Source organism: Alligator mississippiensis, chromosome 8 (assembly GCF_030867095.1).
Source record: "Alligator mississippiensis isolate rAllMis1 chromosome 8, rAllMis1, whole genome shotgun sequence".
Lineage (NCBI taxonomy): Eukaryota > Metazoa > Chordata > Crocodylia > Alligatoridae > Alligator > Alligator mississippiensis.
Window position 1 is genome coordinate 1,276,829 of NC_081831.1, and position 12,893 is coordinate 1,289,721.

Here is a 12,893-nt window from a genome sequence, read left to right on the forward strand (position 1 = left end):
GTCCAAGTCACTGATGAAGATATTGAACAGCGCGGGTCCGAGGACCGAGCCCTGGGGGACCCCACTGCCCACAGCCCTCCAGGTCGAAAACGACCCGTCCACCACCCCTCTCTGGGTGCAGCCCTCCAGCCAGCCAGTTAGGGACACCAGCTCAAAGCCTTTTTTAAAATCAAGCTATATGACATCAATCTCTTCTTCCTTGTCCAGGTGATAGGTCACCTGGTCATAGAAGGAAATGAGATTGGTCAGGTAAGACCTACCTGCAACAAATGCATGCTAGCTATCCCTCAGGATGATGCCATCAGCCAGTTTGTCAAGAATGGTCTCTTTGATAATTTTTTCCAAGATCTTCCCCGGGATAGAGGTCAGGTTGATGGGCCTGTAGTTCCCTGGATCTACTTTCCTTCCTTTCTTGAAGATAGGCACCACATTGCCCTTCTTCCAATATTTGGGCACTTCACCTGAGCGCCAGGAGTTCTCGAAGATCTGCGCCAGTGGCCAAGCTACGATGCTTGCCAGCTCCTTAAGTACCCTGGGGTGTAAACTGTCTGGACAAGCTGACTTGAAGGTGTCCAGCCTCTCAAGGTGTTCCTTCACATGGTCTACGTTGATGAAGGGTAACAATTCTCCTTCATCCTGGCCATCCTGTACCGTATTGAGCAGGGCTGTCCCTTGGGACTGGTGAAAAACCGATGCAAAATACCCATTAAACAGGTTGGCTTTTTCCTGAGCATCCGTTGTTAGTTGTCCCATATGGTTTAGTAGGGGTCCAATGTTACCCTTGCTTTTCCTTCAGCTCCCCACATATCTAAAAAAGGACTGTTTATTATCTTTGATACGTGTAGCCAGTTGGAGTTCAGTCACAGCCTTGGCTGTCCTGGTTCACTCCCTACAGGTGCGGACCAGTGCAGAGTACTCCTCCTTGGAGGTGGATCCAGTCTTCCATCCTTTATAGGATGGAAGTTATTCACTACATCTTCTTTGTAGACCCTACTGCAAATAGATCTAGCAGTGTTTTTGTCCCCCATCTATTTATTTTACACAAATTACTTCCACTACATTTTCTTTGCTTTAGAAATAACACGATTTGCTTTTTTTTGTGACTGTAGCTAATTCAACTCCTGTAAATATTGTCATACTTCATTCTCTGCTATTTCTCTTGCATGGGATGTCCTATCTGGATTGACCCATAAAAGTACTGTCCTTCAAAAACTTTTGGAAGATCTGTTTATGCTTTGTTCTCACAGAAAATCCTCCAACCTGTAGTGGCCAGATTATCAGGGCTACCCTGACCAATTTTTAGATGAGCTTTACAAACATCAAATTTGTATACTAGCAAAGAGACATAAGCTTGGTGTAATTGCTTGCCTTGCACATGGTTTTGGCTTGTATGGTAGTGCAACTGCTACCTTAGGCCAGAGTGTGTCCTTTCCTGGGAGTTTGTATACTTCGTAGCACAAAGGGACTGCTTCTGACTGCAAACAACTGCTGTACAAATAATAAGTGCATATCTGTAAGGAGAACAGATAAGTTTTCAATTTTAACCTTGACTGTGGTATTTCCTGAGTTTTGAATAGTTGAACACAAGCCCTGTCTGTCTGTTTTTTGGGTAACATACTTCTTCTAAGGAGGGTGGTGGGATTATCAAATGTTTTTGGCCCATTATAGCCTTCTACAGCCATAAGTTATTTGCCATACTTCCTTCCTGAAGCACATTAGAAGAAAGCATGGTAGATGAATTCTTACCTCTGTTTCTGCTTTCCCTCTTCAAATTATTTTGCATGCCTCTTGACAGAAAGCATTTTAAAGTAGTTAAAAATGTGGTGAGTAAGAGAACATTACCTCCTAGCTGCCTGTGATCCTACATGCTGGGTGCACCCAATCCCAATAAAGAATAAAACTCCTTGACAAGTTAGTTCTGTCTCTCTGCTTTTAAAGTATCAATTGTAAAAAATAAATAAAGAAAATAAACTGGCTAATTTAGTTTGGTTGGCAAAGGGCCTGTTGATGTTGGTGTTCTGCAAGGTTTAGATTTAATGATGACCCACTGGGGAAATACTCTGTCTGCCGCAAACATAAATCTTATATTTTACTTCTTTAAGGTCTTAGGGGGTCACACTTTTATTGTAGTGTGCACTGGTATGAATGACTCTTGCTAGCAATAGGACTTATGCTTGCACTGGAAAACAGCCCTTTAATTTCTAGAGGGAGTTACTTGGCCCAAGAGATCATCTACTGCCTACAGTGATATATAGAGCCTTGTGTTTTGATGGCTGTGTGCAAGTCATAAGCAGACATCAGCGAGACTTTGAGCAATGTTCTCCCTATCGGTAGGCTTTATTGACACTTGGTTGCTCTGGTGAAGTCTACATCAGAAATGCCTAAGGTATTTAGACACATCTGTCAGCACCTGCAGTGGGTCTGAGACTGGTTGTTTCGGAGGTCACTGTCATGGATGCTCTCAACTGCCAGTCTCAGGACGTGGTTGCTGGAATGGAAGTGTTGTGGTTTTCCAGAAGGGAATAATCCCTACTGAATGAAATGGACTGGTTTGCCAGGACACCCAAAGAAGGTGTTAGTTAAACATTGCATACTAGAAGAAACTTGGGAGATGGGCTGGTCTTTACCAATGGTTTTCTTTCCCCCTTGGTGGTCTCAGTGGAACCCTGTAAACTTGTTTTGCTCAGTTCTCCTGTGCATGGTAGCCCTCAGTTTTGGGGGGATGACAGTGCCGATAGGGGGCAAATCCATATTCACTTACACCAGGAAGGAGGGCATGTTGCACGGGTGTCACTAATGGTGCCAGACAGTAGAGACCCAGGTCCTTATGGCTCATTTATGCTGTGGCGGCATACCCTTCCAAGTATGCCACACCCACTGCTCTCTCATGTGCAGTCCAAACATTGGTCTCTGGCATATTTGAGATTGGCCTTGCTAGTGGATTGCTAGATTTGGAGTATGTTGGTGGGAGCTGTTGGGCAGAGAGGGTATTTGGTGCCATCTTGGCTGGGGTGCAGACATGCCCTGTGAGCTGAATGCAGGCCCTTGCATCACAGGATCAACCAGCAGTGCATCTTTAGCTTGGGTCTTTGTTTTCTGTTTGTTGCCCTTCTGTTGCTCAGAAAGTGTCTTGTGTTGCAGACGGACGGGGAGCGCTAGATTTACAGATTTGGGAGTCAAAGAGTTGGTTCTAAACAATGGGCCTTCCCTACCCCCAGGTGTTGGACATGCACACTAGACATGATTTTAACCCTAAGTGAATATGGAAAGTGTCACCCTTGGAGCAAAATTGTGAGTTTATCCACAGAACTGGTGCCACAGTGGAATTGCAGCTGCAAGTTGCAGACCTCTTACATGCCTGGTTATCTCTAGTCTGCCCTGGAGAGGTCGCTTGTAGGGCTGAAAATAATTTGTTCTCCAGGCTCATATGAGCTGCTTAATCTCTAGAGATGTGGGTTTGCAGGTGGTCTGAGGTTGCAAGTTAAAGGAGCCTGGAGTCCCTCTTGCCTCTAGCACATTGTTCCAAGTCTGAGCATTTCTAAGGACGCACAAAACCCCTCTGGACTCTGTTGTGCAGGATGGGTCACCCCCACTTGGAAGAGAAGCAGGATCCTCTCAGATCATAACATGAAAGGGATTAACAGAGCTCTCAAACCACTATGAGCGGTGTTCTTCATGCATAGATGATTCTGCCTATCTATTACATTGTTTATTCCTAGTTTCATAGATGGGCAGGGGCTGGAAGGGACCCTGTAGATCATCGGGTCCAGTCCCCCTCCAGTAGGCAGGAAGACACCTGGGGTCAAGTGACCCCAGTGAGGTGACTGTCCAGTCTCCTTCTGCAGATTTCCAGGGTAGGTGACTGCACCAGCCCTGGAGGGGGTTTATTCCACAGTCTGCACACCCTGACTGAAGGAGTTTTTCCTGGTATTAAGCCTGAAGCAGCCTTCCAGGAGTTTGTATCCATTGCTCCTGGCCTTCCCCGGGGTGCCCTGGTGAACAGCTGTTCACCAAGCCCTTGATGCACTCCTCTGATGTAGCAGTAAGCCCCTACCACGTCCCCTCTCAGCCTTCTCTTCTGTAGGCTGAAGAGACCCAGGTCCCTCAGCCTCTCTCGTATGGCTTGTCTTGCAAGTCCCTGATGGTACGGGTGGCCCTTCTTGGACCCTCTCAACGTTTTTCCACGTCCTTGTTGAAGTGCGGCGCCCAGAACTGGACACAGTACTCCCACTGCGGTCTCACCAGCGCGGGGGACAGTGGGAGTATCACTGCCTTAGTTTTGCATGAGAAAAAGGAGTCTAAGATGGGGAGTGACACTTGCTTTTTGTGCGCCAAAGTGTCTGGGGCTATTTATGCTGCCAAAGACAAGGCAGAAGTGGACAAAAGATGTTGTGTTGGCTTTTGCTCATATAATTACATTATGTTACTGCTGTAGTAAATCAGTGTAGCTCATTAATATGAGCAAGCCTGCATTAGTTATACGCCATCACACTTTTTGTTAGTAAGAATCAGCCATCGAGCAGTAATTTACTTGATTGTTAATTAAAAAGCGATTAAGCTGCAATGCTGCTTGCCTTCTCCCTGGCATGGTCAGACAGTAGTACATGGGCTGCAGCAGAACAAATTAACTGACTTATTCCATGATGACAAACCACTAAATCTGTCCAATAGTGGCATGAGGGAAGAGGGGAGACTTCACTACTTCTGGCTTGCCTGACTTTCTTCCTTTTTTTGCTGTTCACTTTCCCAACCATAACGTTGGAAGGATAAACTTCATAGTAAATTCTCTCTCAGTGGTTTTTCCAGTTAAGAAGGGCAGTCCATCGTTAATCACACCTTCATGATTATGGGGTATAACAAGGTCACCAAAACATCAGATGCCAATCTCTGTTTTAGCAGAGGAGCACACATTAAAAATGCATCCAGTGGCTTTAAGGCCAGAAGAGGCTGTTCTGCTTATCGAGTATGTCCACCTACAGAATATATCTATAGAATTTCACTTGCTATTTGAAGATCCTTAATTTGTTGTAGGAAAAATGTATCTCCTCTGCAGTTCTTGAAAACCAGACTTATGGATAATGTGAGTATATTAGTAGCAAGAGATGCATGCTTTGCTCAAGGTGGAACATTCTTCAGTGGAGCTGGCAGGTGGTTTACAGCATCCTTATATAAGTAATACCAGGGAGCACTTTGTTTTGATTTTGAAAGAAATATAAAATTGATGCAGGATGGATTTAAATATTTAAAGTTTCAGAACTGTACTTCCTTTCCCTAGAGCTAAGCATTGTTTTATTACCTTGAAAAGAATTTCAGGGAAATGAACCTATTCTTTTTTTTAAATGTAGTAATAACCTGTTCTCGAGCTAGGAAGGATTCTTTACTGTGTCACTTGACTTACTGCTTCCTGAAGAGAGTCTTCAGATAAAGCAAGAAATGAACTGGAAACATTGATGGTAAAATAACTTTTTGTTACTTGCATTGTACTAGGGGCAAATAAACCATGCGTGTTTATCATAAGTTAGTTAATTATTTTTTCAAGGCTATTTATAAAGCTTTGCATACAGAGAAACGTTTTCAAAGTCAGACCAGCTAGTCATTCAGGTTTTTGTTCAAACTAAAGTAGTTTAGTTTCTATTGATCAGTGAGGTGTACCAGGCTTGAACCTCTCACACTTCCTTGGATTGGAAGGAGCATTTTTAAAGAACTGTTTGAAGGAAACTTCTTTCTTTGTGAAAGGAGTGGGGAGGTTTTCACCTTAGTCCAGGGGCAGGCAGGTATTTTGGCTGGAGGGCCTCTTAATGAATTTTGGTGAGCTGTCGAGTGCCCCTGCCCTTTGATGGGTGCCCTGCCCCGTGGTTGCCATCTTGGTGCCAGATGTCCTGCACCCTGCCCTTTGCCACCAGAAGTCTTACCCCTTGCCCTTGCAAGGTCATTTTCGACCTGAAGGGATGTGGGCAGTGGAGTCCCCCAGGGCTTGGTCCTGGGGCCTGCATGGTTCAGCATCTTCATCAGCGACTTGGACAAGAGGGTTAAAAGCACCCTGTTCAAATTCGTGGATGACATTAAGATTTGGGGAGAAGTAGTCATGCTAGGAGGGAGGGACAGGCTACAACGAGATCTGGACAGGTTACAGGCACGGGAGGATGAGAATAGGATGGGGTTCAACACTGACAAGTGCAAGGTGCTGCACCTGGGGAGGAAGAACCAGCAGCAGACCTACAGGCTGGGGAACTCCCTTCTCATCAGCACAGAGGCAGAAAAGGATCTTGGAGTCATTATTGATTCCAAGATGAACATAAGCTGCCAATGTGAGGAAGCTAACTGCACTTTGTCATGCATCCACAGATGCATCTCGAGCAGGGCCAAGGAGGTGATCCTCCCCCTCTATGCGACATTGGTTGGGCCGCAGTTGGAGTACTGCGTCCAGTTCTGGGTGCCGCACTTCAGGAGGGATGTGGACAGCATTGGGAGGGTCCAGAGGAGGGCCACCCGCCTGATCAGGGGACAGCAGGGAAGACTCTATGAGGAGAGGCGATGGGATCTGAACCTGTTCAGCCTCCACAAGAGAAGGCTTAGCGGGGATCTGGTGGCTGTCTATAAACTGGCCAAGGGAGACCAGCAGGCATTGGGAGAGTCCCTGTTCCCCCAAGCACTGTTGGGAGTAACAAGGAACAGCGGCCATCAGCTGACAAAGAGCAGATTCAGGCTGGACATCAGGAGGCGCTACTTCACAGTCAGGGCGGCTAGGATCTGGAACCAACTTCCAAGGGAAGTGGTGCTCGCTCCTACCCTGGGGGTCTTCAAAAGGAGGCTAGATAATAACTTAGCCAGGGTCGTTTGACCTCAGATCCTTTCCTGCCTATGGCAGGGGGTCGGACTTGATGATCTGCTCAGGTCCCTTCTGACCCTACCAACTATGAAACTCCTTTTGGGTGGGAGGGTGCTGCCATCTTGAAACTGGAGGAAAAAAAGCAAATCAAACTTCTACTATAACTTATTTAAATTTTATTTAAAGCAAAAGTTTGTCCTGGTTTACGTGCATTTGCATTATGTATCTAGAGACGATTGCATAATAGCTCAAAATACATTTTTACTCTTGTATATTGTGTTGGGGGTTAAGGGGTGTATGTGGGGGGGTGGTTGGGGAGTGGGTGTGTGTGCGCAGTGTGGGTATGGTGGGTGGGATGTGTGGACGAGGGTTGGTGTGTGGGGTATGTGGGAGCTGTGGGAGGGTCTGGGTGTCTGTGGGGTTTGTGGTACAGTGTGGGGGTTGGGAGCATGTGAGCGCTATGGAAGGGTGTGGGTGTGTTTGGGGGTATGGTGAAGGGTGTGCGTGTGTGTGTGGTGGGGGGGTCCTTTGTGTCCCTGGTATGGTGGGGGGTGTGTGTGGTGGTGGTGATGGGGGGTGGGTCCTCGGTGTCCCTGGAGTGTGCCACGGGACTAACCTAATGTTGACTGCTCTGATCCTGTTCACTCTGCATTCTACCCCAGCCCACCCTGATAAAAAGACCCTATAATGCGTTCAATATATACCATGATAAAGAGTGAGGACAAGATGAAAGTGAAGGAAATAAGGGCAAGGAGTTGTAATGGAGGAAGAATTTTTATGCCAGTGGTTCTCAACTTTTTATTTTAGTGTCAAGGCATTATAGGATCTCTTTTAGCAGGGTGGGCAGAGTGAACAGTATTAGAGCAGTCAACATCAGGTTGGTTCCATGGTTTTGGGGTGGGTAGGTTAATCAGGAAGTATAAGTTTTAAAGGGGAAAACAATGAAGGGATGGGATGGGAGACAGAGGGCACAGGAGCAAAGGGTAAAAGAAGAACGTGGAATGAAGTTGAGGTGAATGGGCCAGCTGTGCCAACCCTCTTTCTCCTTCAGTCAGCCCAAGGGAATCCATGTCTGATGGTGCTTGTAGCGCCTGCTAGTGGTTGCACCCTCTGGCTGGCTCCTCCCTGTAGTTTTTCCTCATTTAGTGTGATCTATGTTAGCTAATCTTTACCTGGGGTAAACCTGGGTCTCATGGCTGACCATAACCTTTGAACACCAAATGTGTATTTCCCAGAGGCCATTCTCAGGGAGATTTGGAGTCTGTTCGTAGTGTGTGTGCATGCTTAATGTTGAACTCCACAGACACACGAGAGTACATTTTGGATTGGAACAGTTTCCTTTTTTCTCTGGCCAAGGAAAAAAGTTTATAAAATACCTGAAACATTTGTCTTCTGATTCAAAGTAGATAATTTCCTGAGGGCTTTTCAACCCTCCAGGAATTCCCAGGAAATGCCAACAAGGTAATCTCTCTGATTGTATTATTCCTCCTACGCGTGGAAAGCACCACTTAATCCTTGTTAACATAATACGGGGATGGATAACTTGTGCAGCATCCCGATTGCTGAGTTTCTTTATCAAGGACATGACTTGGGATGCAGCTCATGAACCAGCTTTTCTGTTAATTTTCTGCAGCAAAATCTCTGGGTTAGAAGCAGGAGTCGGCTGAGGCTGCAGAATTTTTATCCTGATACAGAGCTGTCTTGTCCCCCCTTCTTTCCAAGTGTGCACAGTCTCTGTATGCTCCACTTCCTAGCTTTCTTTATAAATTATACATTTGTATGGCTCCAGATTTGCTGTGAGGTTTTGGGTTTTTTGGGGGGTTTTTTTTGCCTGCTGTTCTGAATCTTAATGAGCACCCCGGGGATGTGGAAATGCGGGTGGCTTTGCTTCAGACAGGCACAGGAGTGCGGAGCATTGCTGACATAACTATAGAGAACCACATGGCTGTTTCCTTTCCTTTATCCCAGTTTAGGTATTGAGGAGGACAAGGGAAAAATCTGTAAAATGTAATTTTTAAGCAGCATTTTTGACTGACTAAAGCCTTTAGTAGCTGGTTTAATGCTGTTCCGAGGTGATAACGAAGTTAAGATGCCATCAGGTTTGGGTTGCATATATATATTCACAGTGCCCCTGGTGGAGATGGAAGCAAGTGTGAATGTGATGCTTGATTCGTTTTACTCAGCTGCTTCTGAATCAGCAGCCTTAGGCAAAACCTGGGAGAGAAGCCATGTGGTGACTTCTCCTAACATGAAAACACCGCATATCCTATCTAGATACCACAGGCACAATGTATTGATACAATTCCAAACATCTTTTGAGGGTTTCAAAGTGCTTTAAATCAAATACTTTACTTTTTATGTTAAATATCAGCTCACATAGATATACAGAATAGAAAAAACATCCGTTAAAATGTACAGCGATGTATCTCTGCTTGTGTTGGTTCACAACTGGCATATTCAGTGCAGACTTTTAGTGCAGCCTTATGGTGTCTTGCTGAACAGCTGTTTCTGAACTTTGTGAAGAGCCAGCAATAGGAATAAGAATGGAGGGGGGTCGGGGGGTAGAGGAGCGGCAGACAGACGACAGTTGTTGCAGTCTCAATTTTGCATTTCTTGACTTGTAATTTTTTTTAACAGTGCAGCCTTAACCTTGGCGGTGTGATAATTTTTTGACTTAATTTCCTTTTCATGAAGAGGAGGAGAAGGATATGGAGTTGGTTAGCTGACATTGCAAGTTTTACAGCTGTATCTGGTGCCTTCCTCAGACTGAAATGTGCACTTGTGGATGGGAGAAGGCAGCGGTAGTGTTTCATAGTTTCATAGTTGGTCGGGTCGGAAGGGACCTGAGGAGATCATCTAGTCTGACCCCCTGCCGTGACAGGAAAGAGTACTGGGGTCAAACGACCCTGGCCAGATGTTCATCCAGCCTTTTTTTAAAGCCCCCCAGGGTAGGAGCCAGCATCACTTCTCCTGGAAGTTGGTTCCAGATCCTAGCCGCCCTGACAGCGAAGTAGTGCCTCCTGATGTCTAGCCTGAATCTACCCTCTGCCAGCTTGTGACCGTTGTTTCTTGTAACTCCCGGGAGTGCTCGGGGGAACAGGGACTCTCCCAATGCCTGCTGGTCCCCCTTGACTAGTTTGTAGACGTCCACTAGATCCCCTTTCAGCCTTCTCTTGTGGAGTCTGAACAGGTTCAGGTCCTGTAGCCTCTCCTTGTAGGGCCTGCTCTGCTGACCCCTGATCATGCGGGTGGCCCTCCTTTGGGCCCTCTCCATGCTGTCCACATCCGTCCTGAAGTGCAGTGCCCAGACCTGGACACAGTACTCCACCTGCGGCCTGACCCAGTGTTGCATTGAGGGGGAGGATCACCTCCTTGGCCCTGCTCGAGATGCACCTGTGGATGCACGACAAGGTGTGGTTGGCCTTCCTGACCGCGTCCCCACACTGTCGGCCCATGTTCATTGTGGCATCAATGATGACTCCAAGATCCTTTTCTGCCTCTGCGCTGACGAGGAGGGAGTTCCCCAGCCTGTAGGTCTGCTGCTGGTTCTTCCTCCCCAAGTGCAGCACCTTGCACTTGTCAGTGTTGAACCCCATCCTGTTCTCATCCGCTCACCTCTGTAACCTGTCTAGACCCGCTTGCAGCCTGTTCCTTCCTACTAGCGTACCCACTTCACCCCACATCTTAGTGTCATCTGCAAATTTGTGCAGGGTGCTTTCTACCCCTCGCCCAAGTCACTGATGAAGTTGTTGAATAGTGTGCACGGCTGCAGGATGTGATGGTGTCTGCAGCAGCACAGACTCAAACTGGGGCATTGTTTCACCTGTAACAGGAGCACGCCCTAATGAAAAGACCAACATGGCCATCCTTGTTGCCCCATGGGGATCCCCTTGACAGACATTGGCCAGTACATCCAGTATTGGCAGCTCATCTTCAGATGCTATGGTTAACTGAACGTTTAGCTGAAAGATTTTTGGTGTCTGTGCAGTATAAAATAGTTTGTTGTAGAGCTTAGTTTTTGAGATCCACTATTAACTTCTGGTGCAATCTTTGAGTTAGGGTTTCTTGCAAAGAGATTTCTGTTTTAAGCAAAGGTCATGTAATGAGTGGGAACTGGTGATCCACTAGGTGCATCTAGCAGAGTCAGGTTTAGTTTAATCAGAAAAATTATGTTAATTTTCTCAGATTTATTTCAGAACCTCTATAGACATGGTTGGGTCTTAAAAGTGACTCTAAGGGGACATTTTTAAAAAGGATTTAGGATCCAAATTCTTTAATGGAATATTTGGGGTAAGGACACAGGTTATAAATAATATTTATTACTTTTTTGACTATCAAAACTTTAGGTTAGTGTTCTGTGCCATTCCCCTTCTCTTTCTACTCCAAAGGCTCTAGACCAAGGGTGAGAAATCTGTGGCCAGCAGGCTGAATCCAACCCTTGAAGAAGTTGGATTCACCCTTTGAAGGTCAGATTCAACCCATGGCACCCAAGGGATCAGCAGCCTGAATTTGGACCAAGCCACCCACCCCCTCTGCAGCCCTCCCTGCTGTGCTGTCACGCCTGTGCTAACCCTTACACAGAATTTCCTTGTCTTCATTGCTGTTGGGAATGGAAGTCGCCAGTGAGAGTAAGCACTGGTGGCTTGAGCACTCCAGGCAGGTGGTAGAGATTTGTAGTCTGCGGTGTGGACTGAGTGATGAGCAATGGCTTCCTATCAGAAAGCTCTGCTCTAAGCAAACTCCTGAAATGTGGTAAAGAATACACCTCTGTCTGGGTCAAATCCTGACCACTGTGCCTGATGGGTATAGTATTAAAATAGAAAAGAGATTTCAGTTTGGGTCACTTCTTTAGATAGATGCAGGGAAGCTTTTATACCTCCTTTAAAAGACAGCTTTAAGATCTACCCAAAATTAGCAGCGTATCCTAAATATCTTTAAAAGAACCTTGGCACGTCTAGGCCACTATTTTTGTTGGTACCTTGAGCAGTAACCTCGGGGCACGCTGTATTCTGTTATGGATTGGGTTCTTGAATAGTATGTTCACATTACTTTTTTGATAAAGTATTTAAGTTGGACATTGGCTGATCTAAGATACTTGGCTGAAGTTCACTGGCATCCAATTTCCATACTGTAAGACAGCAGTATAGGCTTTGGAAATGAAAACCATCTTTGTAATGTCAAACCTAAATGCAGTTCTGTTACATTTTATTTGAAAAGTGGAGTGAGCCTACTGGATTTTTGTGAGAGTTTAGCAAATTGGTGGATTAACAATGTAGGGTTTAATGAGGTTTTGCTGGAACAAAAAGAGAGAACTTCTATGGCTTAATCGCCGGTTTTTCACCCTACTCTGAAAAAATATGTTTAAGGTATTTTTGCATTAAAGAAGGAATAACAAAGCTTAACCTTCTGTGGGTATTACAGGGTGCAAGAGAATTATAGCATTGGTAGTAATTGGTGAGTTTCTTCATTAAGTATTGTTCTTGTCACTTGTTTCTAGATGAAGACTGTTAGCGTTGCCTTAGTTTTGTGCCTAAACGTTGGTGTGGATCCTCCTGATGTGGTGAAGACAACTCCCTGTGCCCGGCTGGAATGCTGGATAGGTAAGTCCATTGAATATATTTAGGAGCAGTTTGGAAATTTTGCTTTTTCACATGAAAGCTCAAGCATATAAGGACATCGCAGCCTCACCAACATGTTTCTTCTGGGCCGAACCGAAGGAAGTCTGTGACATCCAACTTGATTATGGCTGCGTAAATTAAGCAATCCAACTCCCCAACAATGACTACTTTTCCTGGTTTCTTCCAAAGGACAGTAACCCAAAGCTGATTCTTTTGCCTATAGTTGTCTTTTTCTAAAATTTCTTTTAAGTTTCTTGAATACCCAACCAGAACTTTGTTAGGGTTTTAAAGTATTCTGTGGTGCAAAACATTAAGCAAATTAAATAAAACAATGGTCCATCATTGCAAAGGAACAGTTTAGCCAAAGTGCTCCAAAATAGACAAGTTATATTGTTTGTTTGAGAAGGCACCTCTTTGGTTATCTTGGACTGGGGGAAGTGAGTTTC

At 45.5% G+C, this 12,893-nt stretch overlaps 1 protein-coding gene across 7 annotated transcripts in view; it reads left to right on the forward strand.

Moving 5' to 3' along the window:
* The window catches only part of RPTOR (regulatory associated protein of MTOR complex 1), a 249,291-nt gene that overhangs the window by 25,034 nt on the left and 211,364 nt on the right, over nucleotides 1-12,893 (forward strand). For all 7 annotated transcript variants that reach the window (XM_059731959.1, XM_059731963.1, XM_059731958.1 and 4 more), the window contains exon 2: nucleotides 12,327-12,429. In XM_059731959.1, coding sequence (XP_059587942.1) covers nucleotides 12,327-12,429 — 103 coding nt within the window. The remainder of the gene's footprint in view (nucleotides 1-12,326; nucleotides 12,430-12,893) is intronic.